Below are 25374 nucleotides of genomic sequence, written 5' to 3'. Positions count from 1 at the left end.
AAGCAATATTTGGGTGGCAATCACTCAGAGTAATTGTCATTTATTTAAAAACAATTGTTTCCACTGTAGCTAAAAATATCAAAACAAATCTTCTTGTCCAGCATTGTATAAACATTTTACAAAATGTACATTTTTGGGACAAATTTGAGTCCAGCTGGGTGCCTTTTATCTTTACATTTCTAAGTTGTTCTCCGCCTCTGCTCCCCCCTTGCAACCAGTTAGCTGGAGCCAGAATTTCTTCTGCAAACGCCTGAGCTCTAAGAACACGGACTTGTTTAAGCCAAGACCATATTTGGAAGAGATCTGGGTCAAGAAAAATAATCAAAAGGAAAGTGCATTCCTTGGGCATCACGTGAGGTCAGCACGCGCGCACACATCCCGCTCGCAGGATCAGAAACAGCGAAGGGACCGCGCACGACGCTCACAAATAACTCACCGCGAGAAGACTTGTGGCAAGGGCTGGTTTTGCACCAGCATTCACATGCTGAGAACCACCTCCATTTATCACTAGCCTACCGAAAGGGCATTCAGGCTGACTTAGAAAATGCTGTAAAAGAGGTCTAGAGCAGAGTACCAAGAGTCTGAGCCCATGGCAGAAAATTTTAAACTAATTCTGAGAGCTCCACAGGCCACATTCCCACAGATACACGTACCTGTTTCTTTAACCCTGGCAGCAGTTCTACTGAAGTAACAGCAGTCTCTCATAGGCAAAAACCTCATTCATGACCCAAATCAAATTATTTCTTTCATTTACCCACCCAAAATACCACTCCGTTTACTCAAGCGCTGGAAGCGCTAGGTAACCTAGAAAGCCAGGACTGTATCACCTTGGGCAGGTAACAAAACAAACTCTGCCTATATATATATATATTAAGAAATACATAAAAATAGAGCACCCCTGTGCTCTTCCAACAACTGGTGACAGGAATCTGTCCAGGGCCATTTCCCTGGAAAACACCGAAGTGGCAATGTTTATAAAGCTCTCATCTATATTCCTAGACACACATGGAAAGATATAGAAATATAAAAATATAATATTTTTCAGTACTTAAAATTCTCTCTTCCAATTTTATTCTCATTTGTTTACACTATTTTTTGCCTTGTGTACTTGTTAATTTGAGAGTTTCTTTCTCCTGGCTTATGTGCATTTGGCTTATGTTTTCATGTCTTCAAACACCTTTACTGCAACTTTTTCACAGCAGCAGCTCATTAACTGAGTCTGATATGCATCTTATTGTATTTCTAGCAGATAATGCCAAGTGATAGTTACTAGACATTCTTCCTACTCCAAAAAGTATAAGGCTAGCTCACAGAAAAATGCAGAAGCAAGATAAGAGCATAAACCAAAAGTTATTCATAAAGACAGTTTCTGAAAAATATACATTGAAATTATTTTTATTTTTGCTGGAATTTAAAAAACATAGGAATATTGACATTGCATTTAAAAACCCCAGGAAGATAAAGATTACACATCGTTTCATCTCTGAAATCCAACAGTGCAAAGCTGGAAATCGTAAGAATGTCTCCATCATGCCTTTTGTTTTTTTAGGAGATACCGATATATATATATATGAACATTTTGAAACAAGATTTTTAAAGAAATGTCAGACTGTCCAAACTTGAAAGTGCTCTTCACTACATATATCAGTAGCTGTCGCTCTTCTGGGGGGATGCTGTCAAAAAGACAATTCAACAAACTAGTTGTATGAAACATATCAAAACCCACTTTTTAACAGAAGGAAACCTTATGGATTTAAAGGGAACCATAGATTTTTAGCTTGAGATTGCTGTTTGAAATTTGGAAATACATTATTGTGTGTGCTTCTCTTTGTTGAACTTAAGGACTTATTTGTATTAACGTTGTCAAGTACTACATTATGGGTGTTTTTATCCTCAACGTGTACTGTTAATTTGGTACAATCATTACTTTCCTGTATTGAAAGTAAGATACACTGACGCTAGAATAACCGACAGTTGTATGCAAACAAAAATGGCCATTTAAATTACACGAAGTTTGGAAACAGAAGTTCTAAATTTACACAGTTATGATGCAGGTTGGATGATTTGTCTTCACCAGGGTTAAAGCAGTATATACACGGCTATTTTAAAATGACACATTTCTTCTCAACGTGTCAGGTAAGAAAAGCTTTCTACAAAAGTCCTTTTGAAAGTCATCATCTTGAAAGTCTTGCAGCTGCCAGAATAAGACGATTCAAATTGCTACTGCTTATGCTCCAGGTAAGTAGACACATGAAAGTTAAAAGAGCAAGAAGTGTCCATCATGAATACTAATGGTCATGGGGATGAGACCTCAAAAAGAAAGGTCTTGCCTGTCCCAGTAATGTGGTAGCTTATTGACTGCAATGATAGTCAATATCTGTGGAATTGACTCAGAAATAGTTACCAATTTTTACTTAAAGCCATGTCCTAGCAGTAATAAAGACAACAACCCTGGGGACAATCACATTAAATGTGTATATAAGAACACTATAAAAAGTGACAAAGTCATATATTCATTACAAAAGAGGTTTTTCTTTTTTTTCCTATTTCTTTTTCAACTAAACAGGCTTTCATTCTTATGTCAGAGAATGAAGAAAAAATTCAAATCCTAAAATTCTGATGTTTAGAAAAGATGTGGAAATTATTTTCGTACTAAAAAACATTTCACTTTACCAAAAAAAAAAAAAAGGAAAAAAGAAAACAAAGAGTTATTCTATTACCTGGATGATAAAGACAAAACGGGAGATAAAAGGGATGAGTAGATCTTAAAACTAGACCTCAAGTATTTCTGGATAAAATTCTCTACTCTGATCACTGCAAGACTCTCTGACCTTAGAGGTACGTTTGTACAGGGAATGAATGTGTGTGGAACCAGCCAGAGAGATGCTAAGGATCAGGAGAAAATCCTGCCTTTATTTTGGTGTTTTATCATTATTCCAGTATAAACTGATATGGTACGAATCATCCCCACAATACAAAGCAGGTACATTCTAACAATTTCCAACACAAATCCCAATATCCTTTAATTTACTTAACAGTATAGTCTGTCAGGAAAATTAAAATCTGTTTTATATTCTTTATGGTGTAAAGTATATACTGCACTTTTAAATTAAATCATGCTCTGCCAAAACTGGTCTGCTTTAAGACTGATAACCTTAGTGGAGAGAATTAAGATGTCTCAGCAAGTAACAATTTTCCGTTAAAAAATGTCCGCAAGACAAAATAAAAAATATCTTAATTTACAATAAGCAGTGTAAACAGCAAAAACAACAGAAGCCACAAGTTTCACACACCAGCCACCAGCAGATAACTCCAAATACTCATAGAACTTTGTATCTTCCTTTGTTGGTTGGTTGGTATGAATTTTGCTGCAAATAAAGGAGAGGATAAATCACAGTTAAAAGTGAAAATTGATACATGTACTGCAATAAAACCCCACTAACAGTAAATCCACATTACATGTAAATAAGCAGTTCCTTAGCAATCTCCTTCTTTAGAAGGCATCGTCAGGCAGAGGCTGATAAATTTGAGAGAAAAGGTGTCTTAAGAGTAAAAAGCCAAAAAGACCCTGTTGTGTCTAATGTAGTATTACTGAAGGTTATTCCAGAGTAAGCCAAGGTGTCCTCAGGCACAGAACTCAGAAAAACTATTTCTCAAGACAGCATCTTGTTTGAAAACAGAGGAAGCTGAACACAGCTGATTATTAGGGGGGTATACAGTAGAGCTATGGCAAAACAGATCTCTCAAGACATACGAAGTATTAAAATGAGGGGAATGATTCTCCCCCCCACGTGATTGCACTGAAATTAGGAAATTAATTAGGAGCTGACTATGTATTTAAGGGGTATTCAGTCAAAAATCTCTGTTAATGTGTTATCTCCATCTGCTGGCTGGATAATAGCCGTATGTCTAGTTGATTGAACAAAGCAGTATCTTGCCTGGGCTGTTGAAGGAAACCGTTTTTTTAGATCTACGGGTTCGAGTCCCTGGTATTAATGAAAACGTATGTCTGAATGCCAGCATTCGCTGAAATTAATTTCATAAAGCACAAGTTAAGGCACTTTCACTCTGCATCCTGAATATTTCACTTACCAATCTAATAAGCTCCTCTTTTATAAGTCGTGTGATTTCTGCCTTTGCTTTCTGTACAGCCAGCTCATTGGCACCTGAAGGAGAAAGAACACAAAATCTCAGACTTTCTATCTGTGAAACCTATGGAATAAACAATGCTGGCTATTTTCACAAACACTGTAGAACAAGCCAAATATCCTCAACTATTTGCTGAAGAACACCCTAGTATTGCATAGACTGCCACAGAGAACAGCAGTTTGTTTTAAGGAAAATACTTAAAACAGACATTTGTAAATTACAATCTTCAGAAATACCTAAGATATATTTTTTTAGGAAAGACTCTGTTCAACCATCACAAAGTTAGCAAAGCTTCCGTTGTAGTAGTTGATGTAACTTCTTATACCTTTAACAGCCATAACCCATAAAATTCCATTTTCTTCCTTATTTCACACCAACACAGACAACATCTTTGTGCTTATGCTGATTTTTTTTTTCCTTTTCTTTTTCTCCTCCAAAATGATTCCATCAACGTTTGTTGCTGTTCTGGGGCAGGTCAGTCTTCTCAGGAGCAGCATCTCTGTGCTCCCCATGGATCATTTGCCAAAGCGAATGGAGACAAATGAGCGTTTCCTTAGTAATTATACTTATTTGCAAAGTAACTACAGTGGGTCTGTAACTCAATATCCAAACACTATGACTTTAGAGATTCCACATCTGATTACAAAACCAGAGTAGCATCTTTAACTGAAATATTTAAAGAAAGAATACTTACTTTCTATAGCTAAATAAATCTTTCGCTCTCCTTCCTTGGGTTCTTTGCCTGGAGGGAAATAAGTTCCTCTGATTGTAATAGCAGCTTCAGAATATTCACTGATTCTCTGTAGTGCTTCTTTGGAGGTAACTTTCCATCTGGCAGTCTGCAAGGTAAAGGATACCGGAGAATCAACAAGGAGAAAGGCATCACACAAAGCAGCAATCCAAAGGTTAGTTGACATTTTAGACAAACAAGAACATTGCACTGTGAAAATTGATCACGGCATTCTACTTTAAAAATAACTGGCTAAAATTTCAACCTACATTTTTATTCAAGGATATTTAACAAAACCTGCCTCTTATGTCAGCAAAATAAAGTTACTGAAGGAGAAAAGAGAATGGATGCGCAGTACCACTGAAGCAAGAACTCTAAAGACTTTCCATTTCACTACACTGGAAGTTTAAAAACCTGTAATTTTTTCTCATGATTTCCTGAAACAGCACTCAAGTATTTTATTCAGCACTTTCTGCACATGAATAGACTTCAAGGGCAAATATATACTGGGTACTTCCATTTAATAATGCTATTTATTTCTACACAGTTCATTGGTTGAAGACAAAAATTAAGTAAACCTTAAAAATCTCTATAACTAGGGAATAACACTGTCAGTTGTTTTTCAGGACCTGGTAAAATTATCATGAATCTTCTCTAAAGTATCCTCAAAAATCCTTCCACGTGATAAATGCATCCCATTCATTTAGACTACGAAATTATTAGAAAATATGTAGCAGATTGCTGTAAGTTACTTCTAGACCAAGACATTTTATTTTTCATATGTAACACCCGGTGAGCTCTGGCATTCAAAGGTGAAGACCTCAGGACAAGATTGGAGAAGCTCCAACTGTGTTCATGCGAAGGCAAAGCTACTTCTGGCAGGAGGAACAACCTCCATCTGGACTGCTTCTCAGTTCTGGTAGGCTGAGCATACACGCATCCGACCTTAAACAACCACTTTCCCAGAAGCCAGCTTTGAACTATGACCTAAAAAGGCAAGCTGTACGTCCCTGGATCAAAACTTTGCCTCTTACATATTCTCTCGACGGGAAGTATCACATCAGCATTAACCTCACTGTAAGAAATGACTGCACCCATAATCAGGAAGGCCACATTACGCACATGTAATGGTACTGAATGGTTGCGTAGCACTGCTGTAAGAAACAACTTCTGAAATCAGCTACCACTCTTGCTTTAGGTACCTTTAGCAGATTATTTTATCTTACATTATTTATCTCTGTCGTGTCAGACCTGTATGTATACGCATACACTGTAAGATGAGTCCCTCTCCCAAAAGGCTTATAAAGATTTTCCAGGGCCGTTATCGGCAGCGATGATTCACCCCGATGAACTGCCCTTTTTACACGACTGTTTCAGAGGAGGTATTACAAAATATTACAGAACAAAAAGAGAACCCGGGGAGAGGTGTTTTTCCAGGTGTAGCTCTACAAAAAATCTGAAAATCTAAGATTTGTTTATTTGCAGAAAGAACTATGCAGAAAACAGAACCCCTGTCTAGCCATGATGGGCAGGCAATGTTCTGTACCTAGCAAGCCTATCTTGAAAGGGTTAGGAAGTAAAGTATCCTCAGCACATATTATAAAATCTAGAACATGTTCTATGAATGAGCAGTTTAGAATAAGAATTAAAAGCATTTCTGAGAAGAAAGGTTAACAAACTGGTAACGCAACAGCTTGATTAAAAAGGCAAAGCTGGGCAGAACCTCAAAGGTAAAAACAAGTAATTTGTGCTTGGTACTGGGGAGCAGAAATCCTCGGAGTAACAGATGAGGCAGACTAACGCAGCAGTATTCCAAATGGCAAAAATACTCAGGTAATCAAAAAGCAAGGAGCAGTCCTGGAGTCTCAGCAGAATGGCCTTTCAAATAGAATTCTAGATAGCAAAGATCTGGATGTGGGAACAGTCAGTGGCAGAGGGTAAAAAGATTTTTGTATGGCAAGGAATGGAACACATCCAAAGCATTGTTTATCTATAACCTGAGAAGTAACCACAGATGCAGTACGTTTGTCTAGGTCCAATAAGAAATAGAAACAAAACATTTTATTGGAATAACCACAGTCTAACTTGTATTTGTTAAACAACAGTCGTTTACAGTTGATTATAGCAAAATAGTTACTTGCCTGTGGAAAGTCATTGATCTCTAATTCTTCTTCATATCTCTTAAAAGATTCATTTTGTCCTCCATCCTGTTTCTCTTCCTCCTGCTTCTCTATAGGTACGTAATTCAGCTTAGCATTTATTTTTTCAGCCAGCTGCTCTGCAATGGTCTTGGCAGATACAGTAGGAGCTTGAATTGTGCCTCCTCTCAGGATAGCATTTGTTGCCTGCTGCATGACATCCTGTAAAAAACAACCAACCAATCAAAACCAAAACAAACAAAAAAAGGCAGGTCCATGTTGAAAACAAAGTAGCCAAAAGAAGTCCTATATAGCCAACATGGGTTTCATTAAAACTTTTTACTTATTATAAATGTCCACATAACAAACATATTCAAAATTTCCTTTTTTTTTTTTTTTTCTCCTTCCTTTTTCCTCCTTCTCAATATCTAACCCTCACACCTGCACACAGAAGATCTGACTGGTCTTTTGTACCTTCAGCTCAAAATACCTTTGGACATTGCACACCACATTAACCTAAGTCCAAACCATATATTACATGGGTCAGCAGAGAAAGATATTCTGCAACCTTGCTAAAGCTGACAAAACCTAATTAATTACTTATAAAATTATACAATTAACTTTTTGCCAGGGCAGACAAAGCATTTCGAGTTCTATACTAAATTAGATCAATTACAAATCCTACAATTTGTTACTGGGTTAGCCCACTATTAACACAAATGTGCTAATTAATGCAGTATTATATTAAAAGCGAAGAAACACTACATAAAACTACCTCCACAAGACAAACAAACTGAACACAATCTAAACAACATTTAAATAAATAAATAAAATTTGTTCTGTAAAGATGTTACCTTAAAGTGGAAGGGGACAAATACTTGTGCCTCTGCTCCGAGATTCTTCTGGGCATTGATTCTCAAAGCCAATCTTTTAGCAATTTCCAATTTTTCTGCATTACCAGCTGATGGCGTAGGAGCATTCGATGATCCTGGTGTACCCATGTCTTTTACTCTTTTCTTTGAATTGAACATGCTTTCAATTTGTTCATCAATCTAAAGAAAATAACAACTGTTAGATCTCTACATTTACCATTAAATAATCTCACCATATTAAAGATGGTGAGCACTACAGTGCATTTAGTTTACATCCTTTTGAAGAAATAAATCTTGTATAAACGATAGAAGCATGCCCAGAACTACAAATCGACGAACAGAACAGATGATCTAGTAATCAGGAAAAGGTCTGAACACAGTATTTACTTTCAAGTTCATGAAAAGAAGTCTAACAAATATTAAGACAGAGACCTAGAACAGATTTAGAAATAGTAAAAGGCTACTCTGAATTTCTTCAAAATGCTACAAGTAAAAATTGTTTATAATTGAGGGCAATTATTCCATTTAATCCATGCAAGATTAGTATTACAAGGAAAAAAACTTTCTGTAACACCTATACAACTATATATATATACACTATTTTATATATATATATATATATACACACACACACACACACACACACACACACACTATTTTAAGTATAAAATACCATTAAGTCAGAAACAGACTTTCAAGAACTTCATAGGACAGCAATGAATCTTTTCTATCAAAGAATACATATTGATCTACTCATGGAATTTAACTTGTTAAATCAGTAGCACAGGACACGGGGTAACAAAAATCCACGCATTCTGCAACATGTTACATAACCTACCAGAAAAAAAAACAACACATGAAAATATTGGAAATCCTTAATAAAAACTTCAGGTACGTACGTCAACAGCTGTATCTTCATCATCTGAGTCTTGCAAGCCAAGAGCTGCTTTCTGTAGCTTCTTTCTTTCATTAGCCAAAGCCTGTTCTGTTTCATCAAATTTAAAACCTTTGCCAGAGAATCCGCTGCTTTTTTTAATCAGCTTTCCCTCCTAAAAAAAAAAAACAGTGCATTTTTATGTATAAACAAAAGTTTTAAAATCCAATTCCAACAGTCATGAAATAACTATGGAAATATACAAATGATTTAAGTAATTTATTTAACAAAGCAAACCCTAGGGTGTCTAGAAAGCTCTTCCAATTTTAAGTACTGTATTTTACAATGAAGTGCAATAAGAAACGCTGTGTTGAGTCATCAGATAGAAACAGTACACTACTGGGATTTTGTATAAGTATACATTTAAAATGTTTTTCAAATGCAGTAAAAAAAAGATCTGTTCTTATATTGGAAAAACTCTGAAGTTACACTTTTCAGCATAAACAACAATGTCCAGGTGCAAGGGCTCTAGAAATACTAATACACATTCTGTGAAAGGGCTTCAGTATCTGGTATGTGAATTTTGATAAAAGCCAAAGTGCCCCTTGAACAGTAGGCGTTTCCAAACCAGATGACAATATTTAAATTCTCAAGAACAGTCTTGTAAATGACATTCAAGATCCTAATCTTGAAAACACTTCTGTGCTCGCCAAGGCACACGTATCTGTTCCCAATGAACTCCGGGAGATGACTCATGTACGTACACAGTGTACAACTGGACCCACGTGCGTATGCATTAAATCCAGAGCAAAGCCCACTACAGAAGAAAGGATTACTTACAGCCTTCTGCTGGTCTTTGAAGTCAGCCCAGAGCTTCTCCAAATCAGTAGGAATTGGATTCCCGGACAATTCCAAAGCCTTAATGATATCACCAGCATATCGGGCCTGATCCTCAGTAATGAACGTATATGCAAATCCCTAGTCAAAATTAATTTAAAAGATGGTAAAGACAAATCTCTAAAGAAACTTTAACTTCACTGTAACACTTCTGCACAGATGCTGTTGTTCTGGTCAATAAAAGTAACTGTGATATTCATGTATGTATTTTTTTTCTTTTTATTTATTTATTTTTAATGGGAATGTAGAATTAATAATGTGATTTCCCAGGAAGCTGATACAGAGGTAATCAGCCACTGATGGAATGAACTGAAGCTTCTCCTTTCAATCTTGCCATGGTTTTAAGTTTGGAAAGCAGAATTTTATAAACTTAGTAGGGCTTATTTCCAACAGTGAAAAACACCAAACTTTCAGCCACAAATGGAATTTAGAAGAACATCCGTTTAACAGACAAAAATGCAAAGTTCCAACTTCCACAGTGCCAAAATTCAGAACGTATTTCACGCATCATCTCTCAAAAACCTTAGAGGCACTCTAGAAGAAAATCCTTTTCCCACCAACAACATAAAATACTCCCTCTGTACCTACCCCTTGCAGACATCTTTATCAAGCAATAAATAAGGCAGATTTTTCAATAATAACCAAAACAGGCAACTGATTATACTTACTTTATTGCCAGCTCGTCCAGTTCGACCTGCTCGGTGCACATAATCTTCATAATGGTTGGGACAACTATAATTGACCACCAACATCAACTGTTTTACATCCAAGCCCCTCGCTGCTACAGATGTGGCCACTAGAAGTTTGCAAGTTCCATTCTTGAAATCATTAATTATGCTGTCCCTGTCGTACTGATCAATACCTGCAAGAAACCAGACAACACAGTTGATTATAAAGCTCTGCTGTTTATTAATTTTTATTAAGATTTTGAGTCGAAAGAATTTGTCCACAGGTCAAAACACCCTCCAACTTCAAACAACCCAGAGCCCATGCCAAGAACATTTCAATACGCTTACACTCCCAGGCACCATCAATTATCCAGAATAATAAACCTCTTAGTCTGCTATGCACAGTAATGAAACCTTTAGCTTTTCCACTACAAAAAGATTTTCAAGTTTCTTTAATAAGATTTTCTATTTGTCTTATGTTCAATTCAGACCTCATCTAAAGGCTTCGTCTGTTCACTAAAGACAATGGAAATCTCAGAAGAATGAGGATATTTTTCCCTCTTCCACCGTTGCACTACACGAACAGCGGTTTTGTACTTATTGGTGACTGTATTTTCAAGAGCTCTTTATTATATAAAATTTTACAATACTCTGTGATGGACAATATTCTAAAGAGATAGCCTCTTCTTAGTACGAAACTACTTCCATTATATTATTTCTTGATGGCAGAAACGTGAAACAACAGCTGCTATTATTGTGGAACATCAAAAAAAAAGCTAACATAATACTCCCCCAAACTGGTATTCATTACTCTACAGTATTATGTGGCTAGGAATATTCCCTAAGAGGTGTTAACATTCAGTTCACAACCCCATTGCACAGAGACAAGATTTGGCATCTGATGACGCTTCGTATGGAACAGTAATTACAGAAAACTATGATGTCTATTTCAAATTAAGAAGCAAATATCTTTCCCAATTACAAAGCAAAACCTGCTTATGAAGAAATATTCTAACTTGGTACTATACAGGAATTAAGCAAAACATTCCTCTTTGTAACTACAAAATACCAATTTTCAAGTTTGGAGTTCTTAATTTAAGGCCTTAGGATCGCAGATTACCTCCATGAAGAGACAAGCAGGGATAAGAAGCTCTCATTAAATCTTTTAACAACCCATCAGCATGTTCTTGTTTGTCTACAAATATGATAACAGATCCTTTCTCCTGATAGTGTCCCAGTAACTCTAGTAACTTTAAAAACTTGTTCTCCTCTTCTATGACAATCTGAAACAAACAAACAAAAAAAACCATTACACACACTCAGGGTACATAGAATAAAAAATAAAAATTGGGAACAGGAGATGGCTTTTTCATGCTGTTTCTGTAGCTAGTGGTAAAACTGCTGCTCAGCTACAAAACCAAGTAAAGAAAAAAAAAGCGATCACGCTGCATTTTCACATTAAGTTGTTATGTTTTCTTTCTGAGTTAATGTTTAATAAACTCACTGAAGATCTAAAAATAAAAGCTCCTTTTACATTCAGTACTGCTGGAAATGTTTTGTAAGCAAAAGGAAGATAAGCAAGGCATATGTGTGATACTTACAACATGTTGCTCCACATCAGAACAGACAACACTTCTGCCTCCAACCTGCACTTCTATAGGTTTACTTAGGATTCTCCGAGCTAATGCCTCCATGGCTCTGGGAAAAGTAGCAGAGAACATGACAGTCTGACGGTCAGGCCTGACGTTGTCTACAATGCGCATAACCTGGTTTAAAAGAACATTTCCTGTTAATACCCAAGTGCTGTAACTGAACTTCATACACATACCGAGCTGTCTTCCTTCAAGTTAGGTGGTATCTGCATCATACAGAACACAGAACATTTCTTTACAGATTTCCTCTTGGGACTTAGGTGACAGCATTGCAAGACAGGGAAAACTTGCTGAAGTCAACAGGAAATTGAGTGGTAATATGCAACCCCACAGCAGCCCAACAGAAATCCAAAGATTTGCAGCAGAAATCCTACAGCTCAGGAAACAAAACAAAGGATTCTTCCTAATTTTGGAGGACAATATGGCCTGAAGATAACTGAAAGAACCCTGGATGTCCAAAGCTGCAAGAAAATATTGTTTTTGTCACTGGCATTTTAAACATTTCATTCCTGTCTCCTGCAGGACGTTGCCAGGAGGCATGAAAAAGTTCTTTAGTACGCTACAACTACTAATATGACACCTACATCAAGGAATTACAGAGGGCTACAACATAGCCACAGATATCCAAAACAAGCATGTAAAAAAAAAAAAAGGTATATTAGAACATAATTTTTCTCTAATAAAGAATTTATCAAAACCAAAACACGTGAGGATAACACAAAATTTAAAGAGTCAGTTTAAACTGTCATCCACATATAGCACATCTCGCTGAATGGTTACTGGCAGTCTAATAATAACATAGCACAGATTCTTGCAAAATCCTTTAAGTGAAAAATAACACACTGTGGCAGTATCAGGCATGTCGTTAGTTACCTGAGGCTCAAAACCCATGTCAAACATTCTGTCTGCTTCATCAAGGACAACATACGTGACTCTGCGGAGATTTGTCACTCGACCTGTGAAAGGAGAGGAAAAAACACATGGGAAACAAAATCAAAAGGAAATCTAGTTTCCCTCAGGAATATATATATTTTAAAAGTTATATATTCTCACTATCTTCTATCAAACACATTAATTACTTTAAAAAAATTCACTGAAAGTGAATTTTAATGTTCTCATTTTAATCTCAATAAACATTCTGGGAAAAGTGTAAGTATGCACTAGGCCCTTTATTTTGTCAAACTCTTCTCTTGCATACCATCATAGGGCCAGAAGAACCTGTAAAATTCAGAAAACAGCCCTCGCCAAAACACATCATAAAACTAAGACTGAGATGAAGCAAGGAGCCACATCAGCCATTATCTGACAGCGCCACCTAGAAAAAAACATATTAGAGATTACAGCGCATGTGTGGAAGGCAAAGTCCAGTGCTAACTGTTGCAGCCTCAGAAAAATTCCTTTTACACATATAATCTGTAATGCTTCCTTGGAGCTAGAAATATCTACTCGAGGACAATCACACTAATTCTAGTTAACTGCTAATATGCATAAAACAGAGTAAGCAGTCTTTTCAAATCGAATATAGAACAATTAAAACCTACCCAGAATCACTATTAAATTGAAAAACAAGAACCACCCCAAACTCTGGGACAGCTGGAAACAAAACCGTTGTATATCTGTGAATACTTTGAAATGATGATGGACAGGATAATTAACACCCTTCCCAAACAAAACACCTAAGTTCCCTTTCATCAGAAGGATTTAACTCAAGGATTTAAGAAACATCTTCTCAAAAGATACAAATACATGAACATATTCAGTTCCAAACAACTGTATAGCGACACTGTCGAGTGCTCTCATAATGGAGCATAATTTTCACATTTTCGACAACCAAGACTCGGACTTGTGCCTGTCAAACTACAGCAGAATTTGGTCCTTTCAGCTCCAGCAAATTGTAGCTGAATCTTCAAATTATTCTGGGGGGTGATTTAGCGCTGCCTTTTTTCTTTTTTAAATAAAAGGTATGGAATTCACACTTAAGTAACAAATATTTCTTAAAATCTACATATCTATTTAACACCTTAACACTTTCATCCCCAAATAATAACTTGGTAAATTTACTTGGGAACAGCATTAATGTACCTACCTTTGACGATTTAAGTCTTGGAAGCCCAGTTCTATATCTCTTGAAGGTACTTTTTCCACAGAAGTTAAATAATGTCAACAGTTTAGTAGAGGTTTTGATGTGGAATAATTTAATAATAAAACTTTATCTAGCAAGCATGCAATGGTTACACTAGGACAAAACCTCTTAAAGCTGCAGTGTCTCAGTTTAAATCAACCTGAGTATTTGATGTAAGCTCAGTTCTTTTACAGTTATTTAGGGAGGGCTTTTTTGGCAGGTGCTTTTCTTTTTTTTTTTTTTTTCCATTTTAAATCAACAGATAAAGTCAGTCACTCTTCAAGTAAAAGCAAGTAACTGCTGAGCTACACTAACAATCGTGATGGATCAACAGGCAGACACAGTAAGCAACTGTTACATAACCTTTATCTAAACGACTTGCAAGTTAGGAAATTTGAAACTACATTTTATGTTTAACTATCATAAACATTCTCAGAAACTCTTCAAGAATGCAATATTTCCTGTCCTCCCACAAAAAAGTCAAACCAATATATGATTAAACCTGTTACTAGTGTTATATATTCTCACAAGCTAGATAGTGCAGCCTGAAGAGATATAAGAAAATTCCATAAGACCATTTATCAAAATACATGATCTTCTGAATTTGTTAGAATTACACAACAAATAAAAAAAATTCTCCATAGTTAAAGGTTTTCTACTCACCATTGTTAGCTGCTAACATGTCAATCATACGTCCAGGTGTGCAAACAATAATTTCAGCACCTCTTTTGAGTTCAGCTATCTGATTTTAAAACACAGTAAAATTAATGTAACAAACTATTAGCAAAAAAAAAAAAAAGCATGACTTCACAAAAAAGAAAGACACGTTTGCTGTTACTTTCATAAGCAATTCCCATTAGTAAAACAGCCATATTTGAACGATTTTACTCGGAAATTTCATTAAGTCTTTGGAAAACTATGCTTTCTAAAAGAGTAACCTCTGACAAACTAAGTTCCTACCACCTGAAGTAGTGACAGTGAAGACATGGCTTCTGTACAGTCAAGGGCCTGTATGGAACGTCGTGTTACATCAGGGACAAATGTGGTATTCACAATTGTAAATACACTATGCTCCAATACACAGTCACGTAAGCTCAAATCCTGTAGTTTCCATAAGTGTGGGGTAGAAAAATACCCTGGAAATTAATCTCCAAATGGCTCTAACATGTAATATTTGATAATGCGACAAAGCAAAGTTAACGATTTCCGGTTCTTGTTTGAGATAACTCTTGAGGAGAACCATAGCAAAAATACAGCTTCTCAATCAATTCCAAACTAATTACGTATCACAAACGGTTTAACAGTTTAACTAATAAAATTCAAGAGTTATTTGACAAGGTATGTCATTTGCATACCTGTTCACTGATTCCTGTTCCTCCATAAACACAGACAACTCGAAGTCCAAGGGTCTTTGAGAACTTCTTACACTCCTTAGTAATCTGCAAAGCCAACTCACGAGTAGGTGTCATAATGACAGCTGAAATGAAGGCATTTTCATCATACGTTGTAATGTAAGAGATTATGTTATTTATACAGTAAAAATTAACCTTTAGTAATGTAGTTTAAGCACCTGAGAAGTATGTGCAACTTACTACACAATTTACCTTTTTTTTTTTTTTTTTTTTAAAAAAGTCATTTCAAGAATGAGAGCTAAGACAGTATGAGGATGGGTAGAAAACCTATCAAAGTTTTAAAATCAAAGGAATAAAGGTCTCCCTTCCAGATATATGGATATGCAAGTACTCTTGAAACAACATTAAATAGCACAGTGACCATGAACAACATTAAATAGCAGCGTTCATTACCTAATGCTGCTCACTAACGGATGACAGTCAGTTAGTATTCCTCCCTCTAACCAGGAGAAGAACAGAAGACCCCCCTCAAGTGCATGCTTGAGCTCATTTATTTAAATACCAATTTTGAAAATAAAAGCTTTGTACCTATGGGTCCTTCTCCTTCTTCTAAAGCTCTCTGATCCATAATATGCCTGAACATGGGCAACAGAAATGCAATCGTTTTTCCACTTCCTGTTTTAGCAATGCCAATCAAGTCACGACCATTCATAATTGCTGGGATAGCCTGGCTCTGAATAGGCGTGGGCTTTTCATAGCCATGCCTTAAAGAAAGGAGAAAAAAAAAGATGATAAGGACAAAATAGGATTTGACAGACGTGAATCACAGCCATGCTAGAATAAATTTGCATATTCATTTTTACATATAACTATCAGTGTCACTCAACAGCTTAAAGCTGAGAAGCAGTAACGATACATAAATGGCAAAAGGAATAGCTTATAATGGGTTAATATTGAGAAACATTCTGATGACTATATACATAGCATCTACAAACATGGACATGCTGCTTTATGCAATGAAAAAGGGTTTTCTCACAAACGCATGATAAAACACTGAACAAAATCAAGCATGACATGGTTTGCAAATTGTTTGCTTACTTTTTGAGAGCAGTGAGAATTTTCATGGAAATACCACACTGTACCCAGGTTTTTATTGGTTTGGGGCAGCCTTTTCCCTTGACTGTTATTCCCTCCATCTCCAGTCGGTACACATTCACCTCTGAAACAGAGTTTGCACCACAATGAAATTTCATTTCTTGACATTTCTCTACTACCTTGATCAAAATATTCTCGATCTGTTCCTGAACATGAAATACTGCTTTTATAAGCACCAGAAAAATAACCTTTAGCTTGCTACACATAACTATATGATGTAGGTGGAGAGAACTCAGGTACATTTTTCGAAGTCTCATACATGGTTATATGAGGTTATCGATAATGGTGATCTGATTCTTTTCTTTTCCATACCAAGTTGCTCAAAAGTACTTCCCCCTCACCTCCAAATTCTCTTCCAAATTATTCCAAAGTCATAGAATTATTAGAATCATAGAATCATTTAGGTTGAAAAAGACCTCTAAGATCAACTGGTCCAAAAGTCTTGAAGCAAAAAAAAAATACAGTACATTCTTTCTTCAAAACCACTCTATGTTCAAACAGAATTTGCTTTTTTCTTGTAAATCAGTATCTGTCAAACATTCTTTTCTTTAACAGTACCTAAGGTGTTCTGGTTCTACTTCCCCTTACCTTCTTGAGTCATTTTAGCAAGTTCAGGTACTTCAACGTAGAAGTTTTTCCTGAAGGGCTCATATTCTATCTTTCCATGATCCACTGGTTCTAGAAGCTTTCTCTGCTTGGTCTGATAGCCAGTTAGGGCAGTCTGAAGATCAACTTCCTCCTCTTCTGAGGAATACTGTATAAATTATAATTAACATGTAAGTTATTATGTCTTATTATTAATATGTAACATATTAAATAGTATTATTAAGTATTCTGAGATGCTCTGTTTTTTCATTTATATAGAAACTTTACTCAGAAGCAACAATTATTCCTTATTCCATTAGACCAGACACTGAAAACCTACTCTCAGTATATCAAGAGTCCCAATCAGTCCTCTATCCATTTATTTTACATTTCTCACAAACCTCAATTTTAACAGTGTTCCATACAATTTTTATGACTTTATGAATACTGTCTGGACCAGCCTTGTCGTTCAAAAATAATCACTGCTATACAACGTAAGTATTAAAACAGTGAGGAAAAAAATCAGGTATGTTCAACAGCCAACATACCACTGACCTGTGCCCCATTACAGTCATGGTTCTGACAGATGCAGCTAACTCAGCTCTGAACTAGTCAGGTACTACTAGAAACGTTAACTGCAGCAACACAGAGCATGACCTAGCTAAGCTGCAGAACAACTGGTCTACAACTCAGGCAAGGATATCCCTTTAAGCCCTTCAGTCCTCACCATACATGACCCCGTTAAGGACTCAACGTTCCTAATCTCCTGAAAGCATTTTATGAATGCAGTTTGGGTATGAAAGAGTAATTTGAGTAAGTTCAGATCCAATCACTGAGCAAGATGGCTCTATGAAAATCCCAGAGCACTGTTCTGTAAAATTCAATATTCATGCTGATCTGCCACTGCAAAAAATGCAAATAACCGCACACTGTAAAGACTAGAGGGACAGCTACCAGTTCACTGAACCCATATCCAGAGAGGGCAGCTGACATTTATGCACTTGTAACAACTCTTCCTACTACAGCACATTTGCTATTTACAGCCAGCGTGTAACCATGGTTCCGCAAATTAAATAAGCAAATGCCTAGCTTGTAGCAGATGGAAAAATCCCAGGACTATCCTCATTCTCCTGCCTCTTATAAGAGGCATGTTGCCCTTTCTTAGTACAAATACAAGACACTTCCATTACCTCCATTGCATCTTGGTCATTCTCCATGAGCTCCCCTTTTTTCTTTTCCGTCTCTACAGATGCCTTTTTGGTTGTCACCACGGTTACTACTTTGGTAACAGTTGGTCCAGTTTTCTGCAAAAACGGGTAAGAGAAATTAATTGCACTATCGTACAAAAGATATACTGCATAAAATATATAGAACATTTGTACTTGTGAATGCATTACGCTGTTTTTTTCTTTCACATCCTCCAGTGAAATTTTATCAGGATAACACTAACTACTTATTAAGAATACCATGAAATTCACATTAAGCCAAACAGTCACTAAATACATATTATTTCTTGCTTTTTTGCATTCACCTTTTTTTTCAAAACCATTTTCATATTAAAACACAAAACTAATTTTAAAAGACAAAGTTAAAAAATCTTAATAATTGATTTTACCTTTTCACTTCCACCTCCACCTTTCACACTTCTCATATTGAATTTCTTGACTTCTTCTTTTACTTCTTCCATATAAGCATCCAAAGGATCCAACTCTTCATCTTCAACCTCATTGCCTTCTTTTTCTCCTTCTGCAGTTTCCTCTTCATCATCTAATATCAAGAAAGATGGGAATAAGAGAGGAAAAGAGAGTTCACATATGTTCAATTATTAGTCTGTCCAAGTAACTACTTTTATTACTGGATCATTTTTCCTTCTTAAAATCTCTCCAGTTTATCTCAATTGTATTTTAAACTATTTGAAGTCATGACCAGATTTAGGCTGTGCTATTCTATATTTCACATTATGAAAAGTCATTAAATGCTTTAAAGATAACACAATAAAACTATTATTAGGAACAAAAATGTTTTAAATGGTATATATAAAAATTAAATACCGTCATCATCTTCCAAACTCCACTTTTTTCCCTGTTTCATCTCTTCAATTTCTTTTTTCAGTTCTCCAATGTTTTCCATAGCCTTTTTGCGTTGTTCTTCCCTCCACTTCTCCACTCTTTCTTTTCGTTTTCTCATTTCTTCTTCTAGTTTGTTCTGATCAAAATTCTGTGAAAAAAAAACCACACCAAATAGTGAAAATTAATGGTCACTGGCATTAGCCTGTGCTTTTTTAGACAAAAATCTCTCCTTAAACAAATTTAACTGAGCATGCAGTAGATCACTGGACATACACAGACCTATCACAACATGAGTAAAAGAAAAATACTACCAACTCTTAACACTTTAAAGTAAGAAATTCATTTAACTTTTTTTTTCCACAGTAGCAGCTGGTATACAATGTTAAAAATAAGAATGAATTAAACAATATTCCCTAATGAATTAGGCTTTCTTCTTTTTTTCTAGACCAAGATATTATATTCCAATGAGTTTCTACTCATTTTAGCCATTTACCCATACAAGACTAAAGAATTATCACGTTGCCCTCTACTTCCGAAAGTCCTTCTAGGACAAAAAAAAACATTATTGATTTATGTATGGGGAGCCCTTGCTGACAGTGCAGTGACTATTAACAAAGGAGGGTTACTAACGACATGCTGTTTTGGAAGAGTTAGCGAAAACAGCTGTTTGGGGAATTCTTCATCTAGGCACATCTTTTCACGATATGGAATAAGGCAAAGCATGCTTCCTTTTCCCTTTGTTCTTTGATTCCTGCCTGGTTCCAGATGTCAAAAAGATTTTTCAGCTTCCCTACTGACATCTAATACATTAAAAAGGAAAGATCCTTCACACACAACTGTGGCTTGTGGTCTGAGCAATGTGGAACCTTGCACTAAGAATGTTTCTAATGACAAGAACTAGAAGCATACCCTGTCACTGAAGTCTGTGTTACTGAAGAGGGTACTTTTTCATTCAGCGTGAATTGTGTCCAACTCTAGGAATAGTTTTTCTTTTGTTAATGCAGTAATTAATCTATGTTAATGCAGTAGTTAATCTATGGCTAGCTTAATTCTTGGTTTATAAACTTAAAAGATAAAATTTGTAAAAAAAGCTTCTACCTCAGTGGCCACAGTAGATGCAGTAGCATCTTTATCCTTCTCTTCTTCTTTGTCTTCTTTCTCTTTTTTCTTTTCTTTGGAAACTTCCACACCTTCTGTCTTTTCTTTAGATCTTGATCTGAAAGGTAAGAACAAAGATTTCTTAGAATATTCCAGCTTTTCTCGGGAGAGAATAGATGTGCTGGATACAGACAAAACTATGAACACAGTTACATTTTCAAACATCTTACAAAGCACTCTTTGTTTCTCAGAGCCTTTCTGTTTCATGGAAGTAGGTTCTATAACTGCCAGAAATGCACAATGTATTGCAATCCACTGATTCACATGCTTTGGTTCTGTCCCTCTCATTTCTTCACAGGACGAAGTTGCAGACTTCATTTCCAGAACACTTACTGCTGATACTCTAGAGGTTCTGCAGCATAAACACTCCTTGAAGACAGCAGTTCAAATAAGACGCTAAAAAATTCCTGTTTGTTCTACTTCTAGAGGAAGGTAAAGCAATCTAGCTCCTTGCCATGGAAACTTGAACATTCCCCTGTGAATACAGTACTGGCTGAAAGTCAAAAGAACACCTCTCCCTGGGAAAAGGTACCTACAGAACTCAAACTAATGTGCAGATTTGCATTTCATACAGAACTCATTTATCACAGACTTTACTCTCCTAATGTACTTCCTATTAAAAAGAAATAGTTGTATCTGAACCAAACTCCTGCTAACTCATAACAATAAATGTAAAATTCACTTAAGCCTATTAAATCTTATTAAGCTTTCTTCACAGTCCACTGGACAATTCTAATGCAAACCATATGCTCATTCCAAGAGACTGTCATTCTAGCTTCTCACAATTTCTGGACTGTTGTCAACCTACTTATTCTTTATATGGACTGCTGTTACAACTTCTGGACTCATTTTACAGTATACCTGTTATAATTATGTCTGAAAATCCACCGAAGTACACTTAAAAGAACATGACCTGTAGTTAAATTTTTACACGTTTCTAAAGTCAGTATCTAGAAGAGTACAAGTTCCAATTCTTGACTGATCTATTTACTAGACAGTTTATCTGACTGTAAGCCCCTAAGACTAGTACCTGTCCAATCCATATTCACTAAGCACACCCATAGAATTCAACCAACAGCAGGTAAAAAACAGGCGGTGGCTTTACCAAAGCAGACTTCTTGACCTTCTCAGAAGTGTAACACTATATGCTTTACTTTTCCACATAAATATAATTTAAAAAGGCAGATTCCAAACTTCATTGGCTTATATTCTTAAAAACAACCTCTATGTACAGATTGGATGAAACACTGAGCTCAGATACCATCAGTGGCACTGAAAAGAGTTTAGAAATTCCTGCTACAAATGGCACCACGATGTTGTTTATAGATCCCCTGCTGCTACCCTATCCAGTATTTTTAAAAGCCCTGCTTTTATCTGAGAGAAAATGATAGAGCTTATCTCTGAGAACACTGCACTCAAGCAAATCTGGTAACTAAAACTTACTGTTCTCCAATAATTTACAAGTCTAAAGACTTCAATTTAATGTCTGTGGTAGACAGCACTGTATTTTACTAATTTGCACATACATGCTGAGACACAAACCGTTCCTTATTGATACTGGAACCCGAGAAAACAATGGAGCACTACAAAACTTTCAGAACGAGGCTCAGTTTTAACTTTGAAGTTAACAACTGCCTTCCACTCCCCACCCAGGTGCCACAACTTCAGTCTTAAATTAACGCTTGGATCTTTTTTCTTTTATAGAACCGTTCTCACAACAAAGTGCATTAGAAATAATTAATACATACACACATTAGTATTTACACACCTTGAAGTAAGAAATATAAAAATATTTGATCCATCAAAGTACATTAAGTGATGGGAAAAGATCATAACAGTACTCATCGAATATTCTCCTTGTTCTACAAACCGAAGCTTTTGGTAGTTTTGCCTGAGGATTCCTTCCATTATACCAATAGTTCTGCAATATTTTGTCACCACGATATGGACTGTAATTCAAGAACACAAATACCTGTTTTCTGTTTTCCTGTTTTTGCTTGGGCTGGCGGATCGAGATCGTCTACCTCTACTTCTGCTTCTAGAGCGCCTTCTCTCTCGGCTCCGGGATCTTCTTCTCTCCCGACTTCGTTCCCTCTCTCTACTTCTTGAACGTCTGCCCCAGAACAAAATTGTATTTGTTTAGCACGTGATCGTAATACAATTTTAGCCTGCTATTGATGAACACGTTGTAAAAGGAATCCAACAGTCATCAAGACCACAAAGAGCTAACAAAGTCCAGCACCAGCAGCAAGACATCATCTAATAGGAAAAAACATTAAGCACAGTAAAATCTATCATGGACAATAGCAAAGCAATTAATTGTAGAGGAAGAACATCAATATTCAGATGACAGCATTTTTATGTACTTTGACTGGAATTCGTAACTCGTACCTTTGACGCTTCCTGTCACGCGATCGAGACCTTCTCTTGTCCCTACTGCGTGACCTCTCACGTCTGCGTTCTCGATCTCTGCTCCTAGAGCGTCTGTCTTCGCCACGTTTTCCTCTTTTGTCAGATGGAGAACGACTTCTAGACCGGCTGCCAGAGCGTCCACGTGACGCAGAGCGCTTCCGATAATGCCTGCATTGCAAAATTACAAAAAAAAGAAAAAAAGATGAACATGAGCTCGAGAATAACTTGCAGTGAAAGGAAATGTTTGTCATGTTTGGGTGGACAGGACAAAAAGAATTATTTACTATAATTTTTTGGACTTACTAGATTCTTAAACATTTGCAATAATCTTGCAAAACTGTACATATACTACTTATGATGCTGAAACTAGAGGAATTACTGGGTCATATTTTTGTTTTATTGTTGGTGTGCAAATATAAGTACCTCAAGAGAACACTAGAGCATCAAGAACAATTCCTGTTTCAGAAAATCCACTGACTTCTATTATGTATAAGTCTTTTTGAAACCATCTCATAAAATCTGCCAAACATATAACTTTTGTTGCTTTTTCTATAATTTTCATTCAGATATGCTATGTAAATTGCTCTGTTCAATGGAAAATCTGTCAAACAGCAATTAAAGAAACATAAAACCACGAGCATATACGAAACAGCAATGGTCAATGCTGATATCAAAAGAAACTCCATACTGCTATCAAACATCACAAAAGATTTAAGAGGCTAGCAAGGTTTCAGAGGTGTGTGACGGAGATGGGAGACTTTTTCTTCCCTCACTAATGCCCTCTTATCCCATCCAAACTGTGGGAGAGGGTAGGGGTAGGAATTTTCCCAGAGACTCTTCACCTGAGTGTACAAGTTGCAGAAGGACCTCCACTGTGACCATCTCATCTTTTTCCAATTCCTGACCGTCAGTCTCAGTGCCAGAATAATTCCCTTGTTCATCCTCCTGCAACCCAGGGACCACAGACCCTACAGGCTCCCTACAAACCTAGTAGCTGGGCTTGGGAAGCAGGAAGAAGCAGAGAAAGCAAGACCTCAAGCCCCCCATGTCCTTTGTTCTGTTCCATCACTGCCACACAGGGTTGTGTTACAACAGCATTGGTACTAAAAATAACAGGGTTTATTTCAGCATATTCGTACACTTAGCTATTATGTACATTTGGAACCAGTACAGTAGCAGCATGATACCCGTATACTGCCTACCAGCAGTGTAACTGACTGCGGAGAACATCTGACTGTGCAACTCAAACACACGCAGCCCACCCCAGCCTTCTCCACCCACCCCTCACTCTCATCCTCTCATCATTTCTCCACTTTAACTTTTACAACTTTTGGAAGGCATTAACTAGATTAGAGAATTAATACAAGTTTAAGACCACTTTTTACATTATTTGTTGGTTCCATGATCCAGGTCGCCATACAACCCCAAAAAAGAAATAAACTTGAAGAAAGGGATGGTGTTCCTGAGGCTGAGACACGAGAGCGGGACCAGCAGGAGCCACGTGTACAAGGCTCATTCCTCAGAAACTTGTGGCCTGCTTTGACAAATGTGTTTACATGCTTTCTGTAAACAGTTCCATTCGTTATGACCATGGAGCCCAATTACAACTGGACATGTTATCAGGAGGGAAACCGTGCTGGGACGGGCTGCGGGGTCCTGCTAGCTCAGGCGCCAGCAGCTGGAGCTCAGCCCCCAGGGGATTTTGCAGCCCAAGTCTCTAACAGCGTCCTGGTGGCTGGGCTAAGCGGCTTGAAACTAATTTAGAGATATCAGTGAGGGTTCCCAGCTCTTCACTGAATCACCAATTTGAATCCAAGATGCTTCTTAAAATCTGAACTCATGTGCCCCTCTCAGGGTATGAATCTGGGAAGCTGTTACGGCGTAGGGACGGCCGCACGTAGGAACACAAGACGCGCACTGTTACGGTTCTTTAACTACTAACACTGTTTTAGGATTAAAATCCAATGGTTCGGTTAAACCAGCTGGCACTAACACATGCCACGACAGCAGTGGCGAATTACGGGGCTGGTTTAAAGCCGGAGAGGCACGAACCGCCCCAGCCCCCGGCAGCAGGAGCCTGACCCCACGGTGCGCGGACACCCGCTGCGGGGGAACAAAAGGCACGCGGCTCCGCACAAAACTCGGCAAAAATAAAACATGTGATGCAGGATACAGCCCGCCGGGCTACCCACACCACCGTCAGTCTGCATTAGACCAAAGCGGGGCCCGGAGGGGCTCGGGGCTTTTCTCCCGCAACCCCAGCACCGGGCCCCAGCCCTCAGGTGGCCCCGCGCCCCGCTCGGCCCTGCCCGGCCCCGGCCCTTTGTTCCCCCCGCTGCCCTCACCTGGACTCGCGGCCCATGGCGGCGGCTGACGAGGACGAGGAGGAGGAGAAGGAGGAGGAGCAGGAGGAAGAGCAGGAGGTGGCGCAGGCCCTGCGCTAGGCGGCGGCGGCCATTCGGCGCCCCGGGCCGAGGCGGGGGGAAGCGGCCCCTGCCCCTTCCTGCCCGCTGCCGCTCTCTGGCGGCCGGAGGGCGCGGC

The 25374-nt window shown here is 37.5% G+C and overlaps 1 protein-coding gene across 2 annotated transcripts; it reads right to left on the bottom strand.

The window, feature by feature from the left end:
* Window positions 1–1379: 1379 nt before the first annotated feature.
* On the bottom strand, window positions 1380–25362 carry DDX46 (DEAD-box helicase 46). 2 transcript variants are annotated; one of them, XM_035560791.2, is made up of 24 exons: window positions 25179–25362; window positions 22813–23001; window positions 22394–22534; window positions 20362–20479; window positions 19246–19411; window positions 18810–18961; window positions 18385–18498; window positions 17198–17363; window positions 16553–16673; window positions 16043–16218; window positions 15458–15579; window positions 14766–14844; window positions 12854–12936; window positions 11930–12094; window positions 11449–11611; window positions 10329–10522; window positions 9604–9741; window positions 8789–8938; window positions 7872–8069; window positions 7021–7239; window positions 4844–4988; window positions 4093–4166; window positions 3294–3368; window positions 1380–1673 (listed from the first exon to the last, which is right to left on the bottom strand). In XM_035560791.2, the coding sequence occupies exons 1-23, from the start codon at window positions 25193–25195 to the stop codon at window positions 3321–3323; spliced, it is 3138 nt and encodes a 1045-aa protein (XP_035416684.1). In that variant the 5' UTR covers window positions 25196–25362; the 3' UTR covers window positions 1380–1673; window positions 3294–3320. The 2 variants fall into 2 exon arrangements, with proteins under 2 accessions (XP_035416684.1, XP_035416683.1); XM_035560790.2 differs by having other exon boundaries at window positions 1380–3368.
* Between the last annotated feature and the right edge of the window lie 12 nt (window positions 25363–25374).

This window comes from Cygnus atratus, chromosome 14, assembly GCF_013377495.2.
Source record: "Cygnus atratus isolate AKBS03 ecotype Queensland, Australia chromosome 14, CAtr_DNAZoo_HiC_assembly, whole genome shotgun sequence".
NCBI classification, from domain to species: Eukaryota; Metazoa; Chordata; class Aves; order Anseriformes; family Anatidae; genus Cygnus; species Cygnus atratus.
The sequence above is the reverse complement of the archived record's forward strand: the minus strand, read 5'-3'. Positions and strand labels throughout refer to the sequence as shown.

Coding starts and splice junctions, on each gene's coding strand:
- DDX46 (XM_035560790.2), bottom strand. Junction 16,219..16,552: donor ATTCTCACTGCTCTCAAAAA/GTAAGCAAACAA, acceptor CCTTTCTTTAAG/GCATGGCTATGAAAAGCCCA. Junction 11,612..11,929: donor CTGATGTGGAGCAACATGTT/GTAAGTATCACA, acceptor TGTTTGTTTCAG/ATTGTCATAGAAGAGGAGAA.